The following is a 12,945-nucleotide window of genomic DNA, read 5'->3' on the forward strand; positions in this document are numbered from 1 at the left end:
TGTTTTTGTCTTTTAGATGAGAAATGAGCATCCAGTATCTAAACTCTGCAGCTCTAGAGTTACTATTCTTGATATGGAGAATTTTAAACTCCAAAAAGACCAAAGAGATGTGCACAAAAATAATTAAACTGAAATAACAATACAACAAACAAATGACAAAATCCTAATATAAATTTAAGACATTATATTTTTAATGAAGATACAGAGGACATGAGGTCAAAAGTCAAAGTCTGGAATGAAATAAGTTTTAAGAAAATAAAAACAGGTAAATTCAATTTATGGTAACTTCTTGTTGGCAGAAATTTAACATAAAAATTTTGTAGATAATTTTCTTTTACTGCAGTTAATCAAAGTGTCATTGTCAATTTTTACTTTTAACACTTTTTATAGGCCTACACAAAGCATAAAAAAGAATCATCTTCAAAACATTTACGTAAAAAACACCTGCAATGTAAAGGAAGAAGTTAAAAAATATTTGCTTTCACTGTTGAAATTCAAATCTATTTAACTTGCTTATTATGTAAAAGTCTCAGAAATTACAATTTAACAAAATAATATAATTTAAGTTATTTGGATCATACTGCATCCAAATAACTGAAAAGAAACATGTGGGAACAATGAAAAGAAAAAACAATGTTCCAAATATATATTAAATGTAAATAACAGATAATGTGTTCTTTTTAAAATCTGGATTTCTCTCTAATCTTAATTAGCTGAACACAAATTTAAAAAACACCTTTCTAAAATGAACAATTTTGCATCCTTGTATTGATAAAGATATGTGGAGTTCATAAAGCTTGCCAGAATTACTAACCAAGACAAAACTTGTTGTAGTTCACCCATTTTCTCCTCTTTGCAACACCCAGGTCTGTTTACCAGTTTCAGGACCCGACTGAAACCCTAGCGTCATTACCTTTAGAAAAAAAGAGATTTGGTTAAATATATTAATTTTATTTCATCATATTTACAATCAAGTTTTAACTTGAGCAAAACTCACTGGAAGCTTGTGCACTGCATACGTAGAAAATATACTGATTATTTTTTGGCTAGTTTCAAATGTAAATTTCTCAGTTCATGTAAGATAAGAAAAAACTTACCAAATATTTTATAGCCAAATTTAGGATTTTCTTTTTTTAAGTCAATTCCTTCATGTTAATATTCTTGTATCATTGGCTGATTATTTATGTTATGAGAGGGGAAATGTTTGGACATTAGTAAAATAATTTGTCAGTGGAACAACTTTTTTCAAGTTTCTTTAGAATGATGAAATGTTAAAGTTCTTCTGTCCAGTGACAGTGCAGATCAGTGTCTGTCCTGTGATTGGTGGCTTTCTTTCCAGCAGGAAGTTGTGAACAGAATTTAAAAACTTCTGCATTACCGCAGACATTCACAGGAAGGTGGACCACCAATGGCTCTGCTGAAGATTCTGCTGCTGCTGGGGCTGGGTGAGTCAGAAACACTGGACACACTGGAGTCGAGAAACTGGAGAGACTTCCAATGGTTTCAAGGAGGCTGCTGCTCTCTGTGATTCTCAAACTTCTATTTCAGATTGAAACTTCTGTGCATATGAACTGTGATGCTTTTTAATCTTTCACTGTTTATCCTTTTTCTGATCCAGCAGACATGTTTACACCTGATTTCTAAGTAAAGTCCTCCTTTTCCTTCAGGTGTTTCAGTGAACTCAGATGTTTCTCTGCAGAAGAGAATCATTGGTGGTCATAATTGTGCTGACACGGAGCGTCTTTTTCACGTTCGGCTGGAGGGCTTCAATGGTACCAATAAATACTTTTGTGGAGGATCTCTGATCCACTCTGGGTGGGTCCTGACTACAGATGCCTGCTGGAAGTCAGAGCCAGGATGGTAGGAAAGAGGCACAGTTTTATCTGCAGATGATCATGTTTTTTGTCTATTTATTATAATTTAACCTTTTCTGCAGGATTAAAATCGCAAAGTTGAGAGTTCACCCACTGACTGCTAGACAGAAGATTATCAGTCTCCCCAACGTGCCTGTGGCTTATACTCCCGAAGGCTGGCAGCATGACATCATGTTGTTGAGGCTTCAACGAAAAGTAAAAGATGTCCCACTTGCTCAGTTACCAGACTGCAGTTATCATCTTAGAAAGTAAGTGTTTTTCTGATAAAAGACATGACTCCAGACTTTCTGTCTCCAATTCTCCAGTCCTGCTGCCTCTGCTTCAGCACACCTGACTCAGGTAATCAGGCCAACAGTTTAGCTCAGGTGTGTTGGACCAGAGAAACATTTAAAGGATGCAGAACAATGAAACTGGGGACTGGAGGTGGACACTCTTGTGTCAGTGTATGAAGTCCTTCATGGATTTATTTTCTGTTCTTCCATTGTTCTTCATAACAAATGACAAAGTCCTAATGTAAAAATAATTTTAAAAAATATTTTAATGAAGATACAAAGGAAATGAGTTCAAAAGTAAAAATCCAGAATGAAATAAGTTTTAAGACAATACTTAAAAACAGGTCAGAAAACAAAACAAAACAAAAAAAAATCAGGTAATTGTAGCTTCTGGTTGCCACAAATTTAACAAAAATTATTGTGGAGACTTTTCCGTTACTGCAGTTAAACAAAGTGTAATTATTAATTAAAATGTAAAATTTTAACACTTTTTATAGGCTTATACAAAGATGCAATAAAGAAAAAAATCTTAAACATTGACATAAAAATCGCCTAGAATATCTTGTATTTTTAAATGTTCTTACTGTATTTTAGAGACGATGTTGTTCAACTGGCAGGAGAGGGAGCAATGACAACCGGCCCCAATAATGAGCGATGTGAGAAAGTTTGAAGTTATGAAAATAAAATCTTTGTTTCTGTCTCCACCAAGAAGGTCAAATGAGCAGCATGTGTCTGATTTTTATGTTTTTCTACAGTACCTAGTGATGCTCCTGCAACACATCTTCAGTGTGTTGACATGAAGGTTGTTGAGGTTTCCCATTTCCTGGTGACATATGGGCATGTATTCTCTGCAGCAGCACTGAACAAGGATGCATGTTATGTAAGTTTGTTTCTTCAATATCTCTCTGCAGTGATTAGAAGACTTTTCTTTTTTACAACATAAATATATTGATATAACTGTTTCTACAGGGCGACTATGGTTCAGCAGCAATGTTCAATGGCAAGATTTATGGTGTGATTTCTCCAGGTGTACCAGACTATGCATGTCACAGACCAGCTTACATCATAGATGTGTGTAAATACATGGAGTGGATTACATCTACAATTCATAATGAATAAAACAGAAACTGTCATGAAATATAATTCTCATCAAATTTCTTCTCAGATCTAATTTTATCACTGCATCTTGACCAGTTTGATCCACATGTTTGTAGAATTGGAATAAATCAACAACTTTGTTTTTCTCATCTATCCTTGAGCTCCCTAGTGGATCTTTCTCTTTCTCAGCAATTACAAATAAATCAAATGCATAAAAAATAAACATTTCCTGGTTGGTCGTCTTTACGTTCCTGGTTCAGTTGGTTCAGTTGATATTTTCCCTGAACTGAGTCTGAAAATGCGACAAGATTTAAATCACATAAGGAGGAGAGCTGGAAATAAATTATTTATTCAGTTTTTGTCTTTTATATCAGAACTGAACATGTAGCATACAAACTCTGCAGCTCTGGAGTTACTATTCCTGATTTAGTTCTCAAGAACTTTAAACTCCAACAAGACCAAAGAAATATGAATAATGAAAGAGAAGTCATACAGGACAAGAAATGAAAAAGTCCTAATGTAAAAATAATTTAAAAAATATTTTAATGAAGATACAAAGGAAATGAGTTCAAAAGTAAAAATCCAGAATGAAATAAGTTTTAAGACAATACTTAAAAACAGGTCAGAAAAAAAACAACAAAAAAAATCAGTTAATTGTAGCTTCTGGTTGCCACAAATTTAACAAAAATTATTGTGGAGAATTTTCCGTTACTGCAGTTAAACAAAGTGTCATTGTTAATTAAAATGTAAAATTTTAACACTTTTAATAGGCTTATACAAAGATGCAATAAAGAAAAAAATCTTAAACATTGACACAAAAATCGCCTACAATATAAAGGAGGAAGTGAACAAATATTTTTTCACTGTTGAAATTAAAATGTAAATTACACATTTATGTAAAACTGCTCAGACATTGCAATTTTGTTTTTGTTTTTGTTTTGTTTTTATTACAGAAATTCTCTGTAAATTTTGTAATATCTGGAAAAGGTAAGAAGATGTTAGTATTGCCAAAATATGTCAAATACTTTATTGTTACATTGTTTTTCACTGATAATCAAATAGAAAAGGTTTGTCTCAGGAAAAAAGTTCGTGATGTCAAGATGGAAGCTAGCACAGAGCTAGGAGAGAGGCTAGCATGGAGGCTAGCTCTCGCACACCTTGAAAACTTCTGGGCTTCACTGAAGATCAAAAGGGGAGGGTGCGAAGGGTGCAAATAATTTAAAGACAATACCACAGAAAAAATGGAGGGGCTTCCTGTCCCAAAGCAACACAATGAAAACAGGTTTTCTTAAAGATGTTTCAGTCAGGTAAGGAACAACATGAATACCCAAAAAAGAAAGACACTTTGTACAACTATAGAAAAAGAGAGATACAACTTGGTTACATTAACCCCACTAGAATTGCACAAAATGGAAAACAGCATAGGGACATTCAGTACCAGTACAAAGTAGAGTATATTTTCACTGCAACAATGTAACAGACCAGTCAGTGCATAGCCTCATGTCCCCAGACTTTTTCCACACCGTAACAAATGGACAGGCATATTCACTCGTGAAGACTTCCTTATGATACCCTTCATCTCCATCTAAGAAAAGACCTTCTCTTGAACTCATCTGATATCTCACAGCTCTTTATGTTGATGTCATGTAGACCACTGTGTCTCAGCATCTGTACAGGATCAGAACGGTGATAGGCTGAGCTTGTTGAGTTCGCTGATTTAGGCAGTATTTTAGCATGCCGCACAGAACAGATTTTCTGTTGGATTGAAACCTCCATTCGGCGCAGTATCAGAGATTTGTCTGTTGGATTGAAACCTCCATTGGGAGCCAACAATCCTCCCACATGGGTGTGACTACCCGACCCACTAAAATGTTTTTGAGAGTGGAACGAGGAGATGACGGCTCGATAATCACAGTGTTCCCAAATGTCAGTGGTGCAGTGGATGGCAGTTTTCCCCAAACCACATACTCCTGGCAAGAAAGGAGGGTGACAGCCTGACTGAATCTACCTGTTCCAGTCTTGCTAGATAAAGCAGAGGTTAACCACTGAGAGACACAACTCATCAGCTGCAAAAACTCCCAATATTCAACTCATTGGTGCACCGAGGCATTTCCTTTAACTTTAGCTTTGAGGGTGTTTACTAACATGTCATTTCCTTTAGCTTTAGCTTTTGTGAGCATGTTATCTATGTGAATGAATTTATGTGTAATCAAGCATCCGAATCGCTAAAAGAGATTGAGGAAAACAGAATTATTTATTATCAACAAGGGTCATTTTCAGATTTTCCGTTTACCAGTTTCAGGATCCGACTCGCTGCCTTGAGAAATAATGAGCTTTGGTTAAATATAAACCAGTTTTTAATGCAGAAAATTAACAAATATTACACGTAATCCAAATGGAACAGATAGAGTGACATAAATTGTTCAGTGATGGGCTCAAACCAGCTCACTCAAGTTCTTTTGTCCACAACAGACTGTTCTTTATGAATTTCTTGTAACATTTCTTGTCTATAAAATTTCAAGATTCATAGTTTCTTTTACAAAGGCCATTTAGTTCCGTTGTTCTTTTTGTTTTTCACAATGTAGCATCAGGCTTCTTTTCTGGGTTTTTTTGTATTTATGTTTGTCCTTAACTGGATTTTTGTCAGCACATTAGCTCCACTTTACACCAATCTTTTAGTCACATAAAACAGATGCTTTTTTGATTAGCAGATGAATATGTAATCACATCTCTTGTCAAATCACAGACTGTTAATCTTTAGCATCAAACAAGTGTGTAATTCCCTTTGTTAGACTATATCTAATCTACACCATAAAGAGGGTCTTCCCTTATTTCCTTTAGCTTTAGCTTTGAGGGTTTTTACTAACATGTCATTTCCTTTTGCTTTAGCTTTTGTGAGCATGTTATCTATATGAATGAATGTATGTGCAATCAAGCATGAAAATAGTTAAAGAGATTGAGGAAAACACAGAATTATTTATTCTCAAGAGGGGTCATTTTCACAGTTCATCAATAAACAAACTGATTCTACTGTCGGGAGCAAAGGCAGATGTGAATTTTTGTAGATTGGAAACCAGTTTTCTCTAAAAAAAAAAAAAAGCCATGAACCTGAAAACAAGAGTCTCTCTTTCTCCAAAAAATCTGTTTTATTTCATTAAGTTTACAATCAAGTTTTCACTTGAGTAAAATCCACTGGACGCTTGTCCACTGCCAAAGCAGAAAACTTACTGATTATTTTTTTGTCTAGTCTCTAATGTAAATCTCTCAGTTCACTTGAGATAAGGAAAAACTAATTTACAAGCAATTATGCAGCCAAATACATGTTACAGGTCCCGAGGGTCAGGACTGCTGTAACAGTGATGACACCATCTGAAGGACAAATAGAGAGGAGTCAGCAATGACATAGGTAGCGCTGCCTTTAGCTTCCAGATTGTGTTTGGGGCAAATCGGAAGTCCATCCCAAAACCAACCTGGAAGCAACGACCCCCAAACAAAGGTTCCACCTCAGGAAAGCACTTTAAATGAACTGCAAACAAAATGTAATTTGTTAATTTATTTGCGAAAATAGAATAAATTGTATCTGAAAATATTTCAAAATTATATTTTAAAAAAACTAAATACTGTGGTGGCATCTGTGGCTAAATACTGTGGTGCTCTACATATAGGAGCTCCTTGTTTTATGTCAATTCCTTAAGACTGATGAAAAAGTTCTTGTTTCATTGGCTGATTATTTAAGTTATGAAAGTTGAAATGATTGGATAATGTCCAATGGAACAATGGAACAAAAACTTTTTTAGTTTCTTTAGAACGATGAAATGTTAAAGTTCCTCTGTCCAGATCACTGTTCAGATCAGTGTCTGTCCTGTGATTGGTGGCTTTCTTTCCAGCAGGAAGTCGTGAACAGAGTTTAAAAGCTGCTGCAGGACTGCAGACATTCACAGGAAGCTGGACCAGCAATGGCTCTGCTGAAGGTTCTGCTGCTGCTGGGGCTGGGTGAGTCAGAAACACTGGACACACTGGGGAAACTGGAGACACTTCCACTGGTTCTAGGGAGGCTGCTGCTGTCTGTGATTCTCAAACTTCCCTCTGATTCTGTTTCAGATTGAAACTTCTTTGCATATGAACTGTGATGCTTATTAATCTTTAACTGTTTATCCTTTTTCTGACGCAGCAGTCATGTTTACACCTGGTTTCTGAGTAACGTCCTCCTTTTTTCATCTCCAGGTGTTTCAGTGAACTCAGATGTTTCTCTGCAGAAGAGAATCATTGGAGGTCATGTCTGTGGTATTGCGGAGCGTCTTTATCACGTTCGGCTAACGGGCAACAATCGTACTCATACCATCCTATGTGGAGGATCTCTGATCCACCCTCAGTGGATCCTGACTGCAGCTCACTGCTGGAAGTCGGGGGCACGGTGGTAGGAAAGAGGCATTAACACAGTTTTATCTGTAGATGATCAGGTTTTGTGTGTGTGCATTATAATCTAACCTTTTCTGCAGGATTAAAGCAGCAACATTAAAAGTTCATCCAGGGATTTCTAGAACATATGCTCCCAGAATTGAAGGCCATCCTATGGTTTTTGCTTCCGAAGGCAAGCAGCATGACATCATGTTGCTGAAGCTTCAGAAACCAGCAAGAGGCGTCACACCTGCTTCGCTTCCAGACTGCAGTAATCGTCTTAAAAAGTAAGTCTTTTTCTGATCAAAAACATGACTCCAGATTTTCTGTCTCCACTTCTCCAGTCCTGCTGCCTCTGATGCATGAGTCAGGTAATCAGGCCAGCAGTTTAGCTCAGGTTTGTTGGACCAGAGACACATTTAAAGGACAAAGGACAATTAAACTGGGGACTGGAGGTGGACACTCCTGTGTCAGTACATGAAGTCCTTCATGGATTTATGTTCTGTTCTTCCATTGTTCTTTGTAACAATTAATTTTCTACATTGCTATCTTGTATTTTTACATTTTATTCTAATTATATTTTAGAGATGATGTCGTTCAGCTGGCAGGAGAGGGAGAAACGACAATCCGCCCCAGTAATAAGCCATGTGAGACAAATATTGAAGTTATGAGAATAAAATCTTTGTTTCTGTCTCTACCGAGAAGGTCAAGTGAAGAACATGTTTATGATTCTCATGTTTCTCTACAATACCCAAAGCTGCTAGAGCAGGAGGGCTTCAGTGTGTCGACATGAAGGTTGTTGAGGGTTCCCATCTCCTGAAGCCATATGGGCATGTATTCTCTACTGCAGCACCAAACAAGGATGCATGTTATGTAAGTTTGTTTATTCAGTATCTCTATACAGTGATCAGAAAACTTTTCTGTTTTACAACATAAATAAATATATTATAATTTTTTCTACAGGGTGACTCTGGTTCAGGGGTGATGTTCAACGGCAAGATTTATGGTGTGATTTCTCCTGGTGTACCAGTCAATGAATGTCAGAGCGCAGTTTCCATCATGGATGTGTGTGAATACATGGAGTGGATAAAAGCAACAATTAGCCTAAAAAAATGACTGTCATGGAGTATTATTCTCATCAAATTTCCTCTCAGATATAATTTTATCATTGCATCTTGGTTAGTTTGATCCAGATGTTTGTAGAATTAGAATTGATCTCCGTAACGGATTTTTCTCTGTTTCAGAAATAAAAAATAATGAATCAATAAATGCATGAAAAGAAACATATCCTGGCTGATTGTCTTTACATTCATGGTAAAGTTTGAACTGAGTCTAAAAATGTGACAAGATTTAAATCACACGAAGAACACAGGAAGCAATTCATTTATTTGGTTTTTATATCAGAAATTAACATGCAGCATCTAAACTGCAACTTTGGAGTTACTATTCCTGATTTTGTTCTAAAGAACTTTAAACTCCAACATGACTAAAAAGCTGCACACAAAAAGAATGAAACAGAAGTCACATAATACAATTAACAAATACTAAAATCCTAATCTAAAAGTAATACATGTATTTTTAGTGAAGGTACAAAGGAAATGAGGTCAAAAGTAAAAATCTGAAATGAAATAAGTTTTAAGAAAATATTTAAACAGGTAAAACTAAGTAATGGTAACTTTTGTTGCCACAAATCTGTGCATTTACAAAATAAAAATAAAGCACAAGAAAACGGCTTTCAGATAGATATTCACTGCCAGCTGTGCATGAAATGGGTTACATATAGATAATGCATGCATTCTGACTTTAATCTCAAAATGTTTACTTTTTTCTCAAAAGTCAGAATTCTGACTTTAATTTCAAATGTCAGAATTGTGAAGTGCACAATTCAGAAACTGCGGTCCAGACAAAAGTCAAGGAGCAAAAACAATCTTTAATACATCTGCAGACAGAGAGCAAGAAATACACTGCATTAGGCACAAATTAGGATCCGCTCTGACGAACTCAGAGTTGCATAGTTACTTTATTCATCTCTCTTTACTACCAAGGTGGAGACTCAATCTTCTAAGACCAAACAAAAGAAACAAAGGAAAACATATGGAACCTTGTATACTCATTCACTGTAATGTCTATGGGATGTGAAAACTAAACACTCTATGTCCATGCAGGGAAGGCCACGGGAAAAACAGCGAGTTCCCAAATAACTGTCTGGGGAAGTTCAGCAACCCTGGAAACTTATTTCAGTAGAGACATCTTGTTTCATTACACACAGAAAAACAGAAAAACACCTTGACTGTGATACAAAAAACATTACACAGTAAAATTTCCAGAGTAAATTTTACACAATTTGAAAAAAAATTTACTCTAAAAAAGACAACATTTGGTCCCAGTCTAAATAGAGTAAAATTTACTCTCATGGAAGAGTTGAAATTACAGATTAAAATCAACACAATTTAGTGCAAAAATTTTAATCAATGCCAAGAGAATTTACTCCAAGTTGTTTAAAAGAAAAAATACTCTACCGTATTTTAACTCCAAGTAGAATATAATTTACTCCAAAAAGCATTGCATTCTATTCTAAGTAGAGATAAATTTTAATCTAATTAAAAATGAATTTACATAAATTAGAATAACATTTTATTCCATATAGTATAAAATTTTAGTCCTAATTTCATTTTATTCCATATTGTGCAGTTAAACATTTAATTAAATTCTAAAGTAGTACCAAATGTAACTATTTCACTGACGAAGCAATTGTTTTACAGCTATAACACACAGCTGTTTGTAAGAGTACAATGCATAGACCAGAAATCAGAATTTGGACAGCCATTTTTTATTGTTCACAGAAAACAGCATGGAACAATTTAAACATTTGCGTCTTCATGACTGTATGACACCTCGAAATGAAAAGCTCTGGAACAGTAAAGCTCTCTACATAAATAACATGAGGTCCGTCTCTTGTACACATTGACCAGATCATGATCAAATGAAGTGCCAAACATAAAGTGAGCTTTAAAAAGCTCATCAAATCACGCTCCTCTGAGTCCTTACTGCAAGCAGGTATGGTTGACAGCTCTCTGCGATGCCATCAAGGTGCTCCTTGATGCTGGTTCTTGTCTGTGGCAAAAACAGAATAAAACATTATTAGTCTTAGGTTTCAAAGAAGACAGGGTTCTAATAGATAAGGCAAATTACTTTTCAGGATATCTTAAATGTCACTTGAAATGAAATTGAAGACCAATTTCATAAATGTTTCCTTTACTCTAACCTTACCTTGACAAACTTCACAAGATGTTCACTGACTTGTCTGGCTGAGAGTTTTCCTGGTCTCTTGTATCCAGGAGGTGACTGTGGCAGGAGGTACACCAGGATCAAAATGGATGACATGTCACTGTCCCATCCTAGAAGAAAAAGTTAAAGAAACATGTTACCAAAACTTCTTATTTGCAACCATGTTAATACTTCTAGAGAAAGCTTACCAAATCTAACTAACAGCAGGAGGAGGTGCACTTATATTGAACCAATTCAAATAAAATTCTGTTACATAAAACACTTTCTTTATAAGTAATTGCAAACTTACCATTTTCCACTTCTGTTGTGCCTTCAGCATTGTAAAGAAGGTTCTGAAGGTCATCAGACTGTGTGAGACTGCGGCTTTGTTTGAGGACTTTATGCTTGTAGACAGTGGGCCACTTCTCAGGGAACTTTGCAGAGATGGCTTCCCCAAACATCAACATAAAATCTTGCTCAACCTGGAGAATAGATGAAGTGAAAGTTTTAAAAATCATTTTGTTAAGTTTTCTTATTTAAACTTTGTTGGTTAAACTGAAGTGAAAATAAACATACCAATCCTCCTATGTCCAGGAATCTTGGGAAGTCCAAAAAGATACTAGATGACTTCGCTGGGTCATGAATCATCTTCTGACGAGAGTTGAAAGTTTGTTTCATGTTCCTCATAACAGTCTTCATCAGCTGTGTGCTTCATCAGTGATTGCACTGATGAAGCACACAGCTGATGAAGAGACAAGCGATCTGTCAGAAGATAGTCTTCTCTCAAACAGTCTCTCTTATCAGTTGTTGGTCCCCCTAAAAAAACATATATATGTGAGACTCCATGTTAGGATTCATAAATAAGGCTTGGGAACTTATTGTGCAGTTTGGTTGCAGGATGAAATGTGTACAAATATAAATACATATACCTGTTTGGGTTTGTGACAGTCTGGGGACATTTTTTTGTCCATTAGAAGCTTCCCTCTGTACAAACTTCAGTCTCCAAGCCAAATACCCACTTCCATCTTCTGCATTGTAATAATGCTCCTAAAAGTAGGTGAATGACAAATGTTTTTAAAGTTGTCAAAACAAAGACAACCGTGACAACTTACACAATTTGCATATAAAGCACAACTTGAATTCTGTTTTTTTTTTTTTTATTTTATCGTTGCTCTACGAGCTGCAACCCTAGGATTCACTAAAATAATACTATGCTAGTAATTTCAAGAGAAGTTACTAGCATAGCCTTCTCGCGCTTTTTTCTGGGCGGAATACTGACTCCACATGCTAGCAGAGCTAGCTCCGACAGTACAGCTCAGTCTCTCAGCTTAAAAATAGCGACAGCCTCGACTTGTGAAAATAAAATAATGGACGAAGCATTGGACAGCACTGATGTTTTTTCTGCTTACATTGCTGTAAACTGCTAAATTAAGATAGCTGAAGTACACATGCTAACTAGTTAGCCAACCATGTTAATTCCTCGCTGCATCCCTCCTTCCCCCACAACCATACAGCAGCACTTTATCACACCTTTAGTCTTAATTATATATATATAATATATATATATATATATATATATATATATATATATATATATATATATATATATATATATATATATATATATATATATATATAAACGTTTGGGGACTTACCTGGCACATAGCTAACCGTCGCCTCCGTTTCCACTGCGGGATGACAAGATGGCGGAAGAAACGAAACTTAAGGAACTTCAGTGGGCGTGGTCTTGTTTTACTCCGATATAATTTCCTCTATTTTTTTACTCCGATTCTATTGACCAACTGAAATGATTTCACTCTCTAATGTATAAATTTGACTCTTTTTGATGAAATAATGTTAACTCCTAAAAAATTACTCTCCTATTTTTCCTGTGTACATTTATATGATACATAAACGAACACTATTTAATACGAATAAAACTTCTTCACAGAATTCAGACGTTAATCTCAGAATTCTTTTTCTTTTCCCCCCTGGCCCTTATCCTCTTCCGTAGTTTAAAGACTAGAAGCAATCGG

The 12,945-nt window shown here is 35.6% G+C and overlaps 2 protein-coding genes and 1 long non-coding RNA gene across 3 annotated transcripts; 2 read left to right on the plus strand and 1 right to left on the minus strand.

Moving 5' to 3' along the window:
- Positions 1 to 1,342: 1,342 nt before the first annotated feature.
- LOC129370952 (kallikrein 1-related peptidase b21-like) lies at positions 1,343 to 3,467 on the plus strand. The gene is made up of 6 exons (XM_055047256.1): positions 1,343 to 1,445; positions 1,668 to 1,860; positions 1,937 to 2,122; positions 2,741 to 2,802; positions 2,902 to 3,026; positions 3,116 to 3,467. The coding sequence occupies exons 1-6, from the start codon at positions 1,409 to 1,411 to the stop codon at positions 3,263 to 3,265; spliced, it is 753 nt and encodes a 250-aa protein (XP_054903231.1). The 5' UTR covers positions 1,343 to 1,408; the 3' UTR covers positions 3,266 to 3,467.
- A 3,695-nt stretch (positions 3,468 to 7,162) lies between these two features.
- Positions 7,163 to 8,929, plus strand: LOC129370955 (trypsin-like). Its single transcript, XM_055047261.1, has 6 exons — positions 7,163 to 7,237; positions 7,469 to 7,661; positions 7,744 to 7,929; positions 8,228 to 8,289; positions 8,400 to 8,515; positions 8,606 to 8,929. Exons 1-6 carry the CDS (start codon positions 7,201 to 7,203, stop codon positions 8,756 to 8,758), a joined length of 747 nt encoding a protein of 248 aa, XP_054903236.1. The 5' UTR covers positions 7,163 to 7,200; the 3' UTR covers positions 8,759 to 8,929.
- Positions 8,930 to 11,686: 2,757 nt separating this feature from the next.
- Positions 11,687 to 12,741, minus strand: LOC129371002 (uncharacterized). Its single transcript, XR_008607117.1, has 3 exons — positions 12,565 to 12,741; positions 11,839 to 11,956; positions 11,687 to 11,725 (listed from the first exon to the last, which is right to left on the minus strand). It is a non-coding gene; the product is annotated as an uncharacterized LOC129371002 (long non-coding RNA).
- Between the last annotated feature and the right edge of the window lie 204 nt (positions 12,742 to 12,945).

This window comes from Poeciliopsis prolifica, unplaced genomic scaffold (genome assembly GCF_027474105.1).
Source record: "Poeciliopsis prolifica strain line A6 unplaced genomic scaffold, Auburn_PproV2 SCAFFOLD025, whole genome shotgun sequence".
In the NCBI taxonomy this organism is placed as follows: domain Eukaryota; kingdom Metazoa; phylum Chordata; class Actinopteri; order Cyprinodontiformes; family Poeciliidae; genus Poeciliopsis; species Poeciliopsis prolifica.